This window comes from Labeo rohita, unplaced genomic scaffold, assembly GCF_022985175.1.
Source record: "Labeo rohita strain BAU-BD-2019 unplaced genomic scaffold, IGBB_LRoh.1.0 scaffold_984, whole genome shotgun sequence".
NCBI classification, from domain to species: Eukaryota; Metazoa; Chordata; class Actinopteri; order Cypriniformes; family Cyprinidae; genus Labeo; species Labeo rohita.
Window position 1 is genome coordinate 19461 of NW_026129947.1, and position 10677 is coordinate 30137.

General features: G+C 34.8%; 1 protein-coding gene and 1 long non-coding RNA gene across 2 annotated transcripts; one reads left to right on the forward strand and one right to left on the reverse strand.

Moving 5' to 3' along the window:
- Positions 1-575: 575 nt before the first annotated feature.
- On the reverse strand, positions 576-3699 carry LOC127162617 (uncharacterized). Its single transcript, XM_051105412.1, has 6 exons — positions 3270-3699; positions 1902-2207; positions 1498-1794; positions 1240-1344; positions 1090-1139; positions 576-983 (listed from the first exon to the last, which is right to left on the reverse strand). The coding sequence occupies exons 1-6, from the start codon at positions 3697-3699 to the stop codon at positions 912-914; spliced, it is 1260 nt and encodes a 419-aa protein (XP_050961369.1). The 3' UTR covers positions 576-911.
- Positions 3700-6074: 2375 nt separating this feature from the next.
- On the forward strand, positions 6075-8409 carry LOC127162616 (uncharacterized). The gene is made up of 3 exons (XR_007827393.1): positions 6075-6134; positions 7121-7233; positions 7682-8409. It is a non-coding gene; the product is annotated as an uncharacterized LOC127162616 (long non-coding RNA).
- Positions 8410-10677: the final 2268 nt, after the last annotated feature.

Below are 10677 nucleotides of genomic sequence, written 5' to 3' on the forward strand. Positions count from 1 at the left end.
AATTTTTTTTTTACACAAATGTAAGTGTCAAGGTGCTAAGCCCTACTTTCCTGTTTTCTGTAAGGACATTAAATCCTACCTGGACACTCTTCTTACATCCAGCAATTCCAAAGCCCTTAAAACTGTCTCATTGTGTCATTCTCATAATATTTTCCTGATTTTGTAACCTATATTTGTATTCTCAATTGTACTCACCCCTGGCATTGGATTTTTGCTTTGTATGTTCCCCACAGCATTAAAAAAATAATAATAATAATTTAACAAAAAAAAAAAAAAAAAAAAAAACAGTCTGTGTGGAATGATGGAGCGAGAGCGACATCTGGTGGTGAGCGGACCGCAGGTCACCGACCAGATTCGTAACAATTTTACAGGAAATATTGCCATATATTTTGTTGTTTTATTAAGTATATATCATTGATCATTAAGGAAATACATCTATTCAGAGGGGGTGTACACACACACACACACATATATATATATATACACATATTAATATTATTAAAACTATTATTAATAATAATAAAAATAAACTAATAACTTATAATAAAAATGACAACAAACACAAAATTACTAAAACTTAAAACAGAAAATATAAAAAGTAAAACATTCTAAATATTAAAACGATAAGTATCTTAATCATACTAAAATAACACTGAATAAACACGACAATGTAAAAATGTGAAACTCTCACATGAACCTTTACGCAATTTTACACTGTCGTAAAGACATAATTTTGTGATTACCCATTAAGGTTAAGAATTAAAAAATATTATTCATTTATTTAAACTGCAAAAGTAAGTGGGAGTCATCATGATAGAAAAACAATATATGTGGGAAGGCTTGAGAGAAAGAGAAAATATGTGTTTGAATATGTGAAAAATGTGTTTTATCTTTCTGCAGATGGCGCCTCTTCAGTGTTCATCTGCTGAGATTTTTGGTCTGTAAGATTGACTGTAGACTACAGATGTGTACGTATCATCCTGCTGAGATCACAAAAACAAACATTACACCGTTCCACTCTCTCACTCATAATCTAGTTATAAATATGTTAAATGTTAGTCATGAAAAGTGCAATTGTGAATAGTTCACCTCATCGTCTAAGCTCTGGATCAGCTGGCTTCCTTTCCTTTCTGTCTTTCCTGTAAAATAAGAACAACTCCACATAATCATTCTAGTTTTGCTTTCTCTTAAACAGCCATCATTGATGGTTCCCACAGTCCACACTGTGTTTGTTCGTACCTCTTGTACATTTCCAGTAGATGCATCCAGCCGTTGCGAACACTAGCAGCATCACCAGACAGATCAGATAAATCAGATAAATTGGTTTGCTGACATCTCCAAAATCTGAACACACACACACACACAAATAAAAGACAGCTGATCACTAAATTTAAAAAAAAAAGAGGGTTTTTCCTAATAAAGAGAGTCTCATGATTTTCAGGTTTCGACCTGCACACTGATAATGTTTCTGAACACACAGATCTGAGGTGTTTTTACCTGTAACAGTGAGATTCACGTGTGTGGATTGTTTCCCATTGACTGAACACACATACAGTCCTCCGTCAGTCTCCGTCAGGTTTGAGATCCGTAAGGAGAGATGATGAGGAGAATCTCTGATCATCTGGAATCGGTCGTTGATCTTGTAAGTGTCTGAAACCAGCGTCTCATTTACAGCTGCTCGCTTCCATTCAAAGCGTTCTGGTTTGGTTTTGGGATCTTCACAGGAGCATGGAAGAACCACTGATTCTCCTAAATATGAGATCTTGGTGTTGTCGTGTTCAGTTAATACACAGCCTGCAGAACGACAAAGAGACTCGAGATAAGAGACAAACACTGACACAATAATGCTGCTCATTTAGTGAGCAAACAGTTAATAAAGTTCATTTAACCACAGGTTTCACCTTTAACAATGAGTTTGGTGTCAGTAGACTTTTTGTTGTAAATTGTGCATCTGTAAGTGCCCTGGTCTTCTTCAGTCAGATTGGAGATCAACACAGACAGATTTGATGGAGTCGTCTTGTGAAACGTGTGAACTCTGTCTTTATATCGTGGAGTTTCATTGGACACTTCAGTGCCACTGGACTCTACATGGGTCCATCTGAAGTCCTTAGGTTTGGTGTTTGGGTCTTCACATGAGCAGGACAGAAGCACAGAATCACCCGTGTACTTCGTTTTAGGTTCCTGTTTGGTCTCTGATAGTGTGCATCCTGTGAACAGAGTGAAAAGTTTGTATTATGGATACTTTTCTTTTGCAGGACAGTCTGAAGTACTGAATTCAGACAGATGGAGAAGTTGTTTTACTCAATGGATGTGTAGTTTAACTAGGGTTTGAACAAGGTGCTTAAAGTGCTTGAATTTGACTTTTGGAAATTTAAGGCCTGGAAAACCCTTGAAAATAGCAATATTCCTGAAGAGATACTTGAAAAGTGCTTGAATTATTGAAAGATAATGTATTTATGATATAAGCGTTTAATAAGTGTGTCTTTTCACGCAAAATTCACTCAGATCAAAAAGCATCATAACTTTTGCTCATTTCAGTTAATGTCAGAAAACAAAACAGTGTGGTGTAAACACGGCTGAAGATGCAAAAAGAGAAACAGATGAACCGAATCAATTGAATCATTTACGCTGGAACCACTCCAAAAGACTCAAACTCGTGACTTTAATCTAGGGCTGGGCGATATGGAGCAAAAAATATATCTTGATATATTTTGCTATATCTCGATATGCGATATATATCTCGATATCATTACAGGATAAATACCCCCCAAAAACTACCGCAAAAACAAATATGCCAAATTCCAAAGTCTTTTTTTATTGAAACTCAGAGGTAGGCAGTTCAGAACAAAGTGCTTCTGCGAATTTTCTTTTAAAAATCCCTGTATACATATTGTAAAACAATAAAGGAAGAAATAATACATATTGCCTTCTTTCATTCAAAAATAAAACAACTCAACTCAAAGTAGGCAGTGCATATAGGAACAAAGTGCTTCTTTGACATTTAAGATAAAAAAAAAAACCTGATTACATAAATAACAATAATTTAACTGTAAAATAAAAGAAATAATACATATTGCCTTCTTTCATTCAAAAATAAAACAACTCAACTCAAGCTCATCTTTGCACGAACTCTGTTGTAGCCATCAACAAATAGCCAAAAAACAAGTTTGTGTAACTCTTTTACATTTTAATATTTTGAGCAAGGAATACCAATCTGTCTACTGTGTCAGGCTTAAGTGCAGCCCTTTGACAAGTAACTATATTTCCACTGCAGCTGAAGATCCTTTCAGAAGGACTGCTAGTGGCAGGCACACAGAGGTACTTTCTTGCTAGTGTGCTCAGTGCTGGATAGGCAACCTCATGTTCCTGCCACCATTGCAGTGGATCTGCCTCACTCTCCAAACACACAGACTTTAAATAGCTTAACAATTCATTCGCAATGGACTCGCGAGGTGTGAATGAGGAAGAGTAAGGGGTTGCATCTTGGACAAAGAAGCTGGCTAGTGTTTTTTTCTTTTTAGCAATGGGGGGCACAGGACCTGCTATGGCACTCTCTTGTGCAGACTGAGGCACAGCTTTGTCAACACCTGCAGAGCTCCCCTGATCACCTAGCAAACTCTGTGCTTCGCAGATGACCCTCTCTTTCAATGCAACCAGTTTCCCACTGCTGACATATTTCCCCTGAAACCGTGGGTCCATAAAGGAAGCAATGTCCAGCAAGTCACTGGTAGAGGGCTCTGAATACTTTTCATTTAAGTAAGTCAGGATGTTGTGTTTGATGGACTTTGTTAGCTCACTGTCACCTTCCTCAGGAGCAAGGAGGCTGCTGTTAGAGGTGGAGCACAGGTCTTACGTATGAGAGTGTCACATACTCCTCGCCTGACAAAGCGTCAGTGAAGTCCTGCAGGGGCCTCAGTGCTCTTTGGATGGCCTCTAGCACCTCTATGTCTTGCCAGGTAAGAACCAGAGGTCTTGTTTTCTTGTCAGCAGACAGGACTTTGGCAAGAGCCCTTTCCTGCTCAAGGACGCGTTCTACCATTTCTAGACGTGATCCCCACCGTGTGGTCGACTCCGTACTGAGCTGATGAGCTGGTAAATTCATCTGTGCCTGCACTTCGGCCAGCTCCCTCCGCTTTTTCCAGGTGTAGGAGAATGCGCTCACAGTTTCCTTACACAAAGAAATGGCCCGTGTGATATGAGGGTCTTGCATTCCATGACCTGTAACACAGTAAAAGCAAAAATAAAATAAACTGATTTTTAATTTAGTTTAATAGCTCAAGCCATGAATTATCTCTTCATTTTGTGACCGTATAAGTATATATGAAGTTTCTTTTTAATTTGTAATGAAGTTATTATTTTGACATTGTACTATTTAATTATTCTGCAATGCACTGTTGTTTTTAAAAAGACCAGATTATTTGATTTTATTACAACCACTTAATATTAAATGTAACAACAACGTGCTTTACAATCATTAAAAACAATGCCACACCCCCTTCCACCCAACCAAACATTTCACTCATAGGAAGTCCCAAGCAGACTAACCTATATGTGCACACAGACACACACACAGATGTAAGACCAGGTATAGGCTATTGCACTCACCAATCGCCAAATGTAGTCTGTGACCAAAACACTGCATCCTCTGCCAGTTGTTGTTTTGGACTGCGCAGACGATGTTTGCTCCATTGTCAGTGGTAATGGCCACGGGTCCATTTGGATTTAACATCCAGGTTGCTGTTACGTCTCTGAGGGCCTCTGCGATATTTTCACCCGTGTGATCTTGTGGGAAATAAGTGGTTTGAAGGCATGCGCTTTTAATCTTCCAGTCCAAAATATAATGTATAGTGACGCACATGTATGGCTCACATGTCCTGCTGCTCCACATGTCTGTAGTCAGGGGTGTTGGAAGCAATATTTTTGAAAGGGGGGCGTTTGGTCAAGACGAGTTTACACCAAAGATGTATGAGCTGAAACTTGCAAAAGAAAATGGTCTGCCACATCCTAACACTGTCTTTACTGGATACGTCAAAACGCACTTTCTATATCTATTTTCAACTTGTCTGTAGCGCCGGCGCGTTGAATCCCGCAGGCAGAAATAGAACGCCGCATCCGTTTACTGTAGCGCTCGCGCTCAGTTGTTACTGAACGACTGATTATAACAGGATCTATGTTATTATTCATATATTATATATATATATTATTCTTATTCAAAGCTCACAAATATAGCCTAATTTATATCCACGTGGCTTTTTTGCTCCATTTTTGCTTCTAATGATAATGATACTTAAAATGATAAATCAAAAATGTGATGAATGTCATGTGCTATTCAATGACATTAAAAAATAAATAAATAAAATTTTGTATGAGCTGTTTTGGGGGTTAAGATACATGCTTTCAAAACGGGCCTATATATTATAAATAAAATTTAGCCTATAATATACACTACCATTAAAAAAGGTCAGTATGATTTGTTAATGGGTTCATAAAAAAGTTTGCATTTGTTTGTTTAAAAAAAAACAGCCTGCAGTGAAAAACAGTAAATCTACCATTTTGAGAAAAAAAAAAAAAAAAAAAAAAAAAAAAAAAAAAAAAAAAAAAAACTTTCTATTTGAATACATTTTAAAATGTGTTTTCTTCTCATGCTAAGCCACAGCATATTACTACAGAAATTACGCTGATTGTTGCTTAAGAAACATTTCTTATTATTATTATAGCTGGCACAACACACTGACAATAAAAAAAAAAAAAAAAAAAAAGATTTGAAATTTAATTGACTATAACAAATATATAAATCAGGACAGCACTAAAAAAGTAACTATTTTGAAAATGAGGAGCACATGTTTCCCATCTTTCTACAACCCCAATTAAAAGTTGGGGCATTTTGTGAAATGCCATAAAATTACACAGTAAAAATAGCTGGGTTATTTTTTTTTAACCCAATAGATGGGTTACACATATTGGGTCACTGTGTTGGGTTATTTTCTAAAACGTTGGGTTATTTTTTAAACATCGTTGGGTTGTTTTTAATAATAACCCAGCGTTGGGTTTAATTGGTTCCCGCGGCAACAGTTCAAATTTTAACGGACGACGGTGACTGACAACAGAAGAAGCTGCTGCTGCATCAGTATGAGGTGAGTAATAGGGTTTTGATAACTCTTATAACATTATACTTATACGAAGAACGTGAAATGCACTTCAAAATTGAACTGTTGTTGTTGTATGTTTGTTTTTTTTAACGAAGTTGTAGTTTCCTTTAGTCAGTGTATTGTAACGTTACTGCAGAGAATGAGCTCCATTGTAAACGAATAACTTAACGTTAACGTTACCTTAGCTGTCCCAGTTAGGCCGCTAGCAGTAATAAAGTAAATTAAACTTAGCAGAAAGTTGTAACTGTTTAGAGATGTATTACAGTAACCTAAAGTTAATAATGTATGGTGAAATGTATATAGGACTAACGTTACTTATGTTACTGAAATCACCGTCTACCATTACTACAGGTTTAGTATTATTTTACAGCTGATGAAGGGTTCTAGACGTACGGTTTCTGACTACAGTTTGTTTGGTCGTACTAATGATTATCACATTTAACTTTAAATGGGAAATGGCTAATGCTAAATGAGACATTGGTGTTGATTTGAACCGCGCCGCACGGACCATTCAGCTTCGGTCCAGTATGTAACGTTAGCTCAGCGGCAGCTCAGAGAGATGCGCTCAAATTCAGTTAATTCTCTGTTAGAAAAGTCTAAAAATAATCACATTTTCCCAAAAGAAAGACGTGATGGGAGAAACGAAGCTTTTCAAAGTTTCGAATCAATTAAACGAATTGCTTCGCAAAATGATTCACTGCTTCCAATCGTTCGTGACACAACGGCGACGCCTGCTGGTCAAAACAGGGCAAGCGTCAGTTGTTTGGAGCACTAATTGTAATAACACTAAATTTGTTTTTATGGTTTATTTACATTGAATATTGTTATGCATATATTAGAATCGCCTCTACTTACAGCCATTTCTCATATAAAGCTATGACAGATTTGCATGGTTTTTTTTTTAAATGTGTACTAAATGTGTTTATACCACTGATCTATATATAATGACTATTATACTATGTCTATTATAGATCAGTGGTTTATACTTATTTTTAGACATTGGGTTCTTCAGTGAAGGGAAAACTACAACAGTGGAATCTCATACATTAAACATACACATGCCAATTAACTGAAATATTTCAAGGTAAGTAAACTATTTATATTAGTGATCCATATACATTACCAGTCAAAAGTTTTTGGACAGCAAGATTTTTAATGTTTTTAAAGAATTCCCTTCTCTCTAAGCCTACATTTATTTGATCCAGCATTTCAGGGGATCCAATACAGCATTTAAAATAACTGCTTTCTATTTGAATATATTTTAAAATGTAATTGTCCAGTCTTTTCAAAGCTTTTAAAATAGAAAGCAGTTATTTAAAATAGTAAAAATATTTCACAATATTACTGCTTTTACTGTATTTTGGATCAAATAAATACAGGCTTAGTGAGTAGAAAAGAATTCTTTAAAAAACTTTAAAAAAATCTTACTGTTCAAAAACTTCTGATTAGTAGTGTAGGTTTTCCAACAATTATGAAAAAATGTTTCTAGTTTATCTGTAAAATGTTTCTTCTTCTGCTTCATCTTATCACAGAGGAAGGAGTCAATGAAGGAAGTTTTATGCGACCGGATGACACCAGCATTGCTGCACTAACTCCAAGAACTCCTCCCAAGTTTTTAGCATTTTCAACGGTGAAGCAGTGGAACAGAAGACCTTACTACAAGCAGTGGATCTGTGTTTCAAACATTTCTACATGTATGACATCAACTACCCAAAGCTCCTCTGCACCCATTTGCAGCACACTGTCTTTAATATTCCAGGAGTTCTTTCAACACATTACCTCTTCCTTAGAAACTTTGTATTTATTGATCTGTAAAACTTTTTATGTTGCTGATTATCAGCAAGTCCAGCAGCCAGCAGATTTACTTTGTTTTATTATTATTATTATTACTTGTGTTTATGATTTTTTATTTTTGTTTTATTGATAAAGGTTTGTATGTTATGTTTGTTTTATTTGTGCACATTTGTGTATGTGTTGATATAAATAAATATGAATTGATACACATTTATGACCCTGGACAACAAAACCGGTCATAAGTATCATGGGTACATTTGTAGAAATAGCCAAAATTGCATTGTATGGGTCAAAATGATCAAATTTTCTTTCATGCCAAAAATCATTAGAATATTAAGTAAAGATCATGTTCCATGAAGATATTTTGTAAATCTCATAGGTATATCGAAACTGAATTTCTTATTAGTAATGTATTGCTAATAACTTCATTTGGACAACTTTAAAGACAATTTTCTCAATATTTAGATTTTTTTTTGCACCCTCAGATTCCAGATTTTCAAATAGTTGTTCTATCCTATCAAACCACATATTAATAGAAAGCTTATTTATTGAGCTTTCAGATGATGTTTACATTTAAATACAAAAAACTCGACCCTTATGACAGGTTTTGTGGACCAGTCACATTTGTTGGTTTTGAATTCAGTGTACATCTTGAAAATATGTCAGTTGTGTTTGCATATTTGTGTTCTGAATGTATTATATTTTCACATTCTTGTACACTTATTTTGTAAACATTTGCAGTATGACTGTTTTACATTTAAAAATATATTTGTAAAAAAAAATTTGCATATTTAAATAAACAAAATATTTATTTGAAAACAAAGTAGTGTTATAGTGTATTTTTATTAAAAAATAAATAAATAAATAAATAAAAACTGATATAAATGAATCTAAATAATTAACTCAACTATTGGGTTATTTTTAACCCAACTGGATTTTAACCCAATTCATTGGGTTAAAATAACCCATAGATGGGAAGGTGCTATACCAACCCATAGTTGGGTTACTAGTTGGGTTATTTTTAACCCAACATTTTTTAGTGAGTAAGAATATGTCATTTGTTCTCTTTAACCTTTATTTAATTGACTTAAGTACAAAGAAAAAAATCCAATTTTTTACTGGCCAACTTAGTTTTATTTTGTTAATATAAACAAATTTTCATCCAGCTTTGGTTGCGAAGACTGAGAAGCTCCATTTATAGCCAAACATGACACCCTCACCTATTACCAATTCACCTGCTTGCTGTGTTTCAAAGCAGTTTATTTGGTTATTCTATAACCTTTTCACTTGTATTTTGCCTCTGTCCCAACTTTTTTTGGAGTGGGATGCATACTTCAAATCAATCAATCAATAAATACTTTCTAAATAAATGTTTATATTTACAAAATACATTTAAGTTGGTCAATGAAAACTTTGGAAATCTTGTACTTTTGTCAATTAAATAAATGTAAAATAGAATGAACAAATCACAGATTTTATCATTTTACAAAATGTCCCAACTTTTCTAGAATTAGGGTTGTACTTAGTTGTTCTTAAGTAAACTTTGAAATATTCTCACAAAATCTGTGAAACATAGTAAAGTAGGGTTTATGTGTAAATGTGGGATTTACTCACCAAAATAACAGTGTCCACTATGTCATTTTTATTTAGTCTTTTTAAATTTGGGGCAACGAGATACATCCGCATCTCAACAATACTGAAGCTATAGCAATGAAAACCACCAACATCCTCAAAAACTCTGTAAATTGATGTTATTACACTTATTTTAAAATAATTTACTGTAAAAAAGTACTTCACTATCTTTTTTGATCAATTCAATGCATCCTTGAAATAAAGTAATTTCCTAAAAATCATAATGACCCCATACATTTGAATTACTGTAGATACAATATCAGTCCTCATTATAAACACAAAATAATAATAATCAACTTTAATATTCAGTGAGGACAATTAGACTATGATTTATTTGATGGGGGGCGGTGAGGGGCCTGGATAATGGGTAGGGGGGCGCTGGCCCAAAAAAAGTTTGAGAACCACTGATTAAGATGATTCCCGATACGCGATTTGAAGTCCCGACCTAAATCAAATGATTCGCAATATGCGCTCCGAGTCATGTGTTGCTGTCTGTCTAATGACGTCACCGAGTAATTTATGCTATTTAACTTATTAGAGATCTCTAAAATGCAGCTATATGAAACATGGCACCTGATGACTAATTTACTGTTTTTGTTCCATGTCATTTTGTTTTATTTGATGTTTGATTCATCGCAGGTTTCCTCTTACATTATACTCGGGGGTTCCCTTGGGCATTTATGCGCATGTGCACTATTCAAAAACAGCGCTGACAGAGGAAGCTTAAAAATACATAGATTAAAATGCATTTATATTTAGATCTAGTGAAAAATATAGATTGTACTGCATGTTAGCTTGCTTATTGTGCCCAAGAGCATAATTTATTGAGCCCATATGTCTTACTAACAAGGAACTGTGCTTCTAACCACACGTTGAGAGCTGTAGTTCCAACCACGTAAGTTTGTGACGCTGTTTGTGAAAGTTCGTTTGAACTATGGTTTTGGGAAACACCGAATCGTTGAACTATGTTGGAAACTATTTTATTCATTCTGTATGATTCATGTGCATTGTTGGTGTCTTCAGCTATTAGTGATTTTTGTCTCCCTGAATATAGTATATTGATTTCCTGTGCTGGTTCTTACACATTGGGCATGTGATTTAT

What these genes read in the sequence shown, in the direction of transcription:
- LOC127162617 (XM_051105412.1), bottom strand. Translation starts at nt 3,699, where the DNA reads ATGGACCCACGGTTTCAGGGGAAATATGTCAGCAGTGGGAAACTGGTT. An exon ending in TGAAAGGATCTTCAGCTGCA is followed by an intron (nt 2,208 to 3,269) that starts GTGGAAATATAG and finishes CTCTGTTCACAG; the next exon opens with GATGCACACTATCAGAGACC. An exon ending in CACCAAACTCATTGTTAAAG is followed by an intron (nt 1,795 to 1,901) that starts GTGAAACCTGTG and finishes GTCGTTCTGCAG; the next exon opens with GCTGTGTATTAACTGAACAC.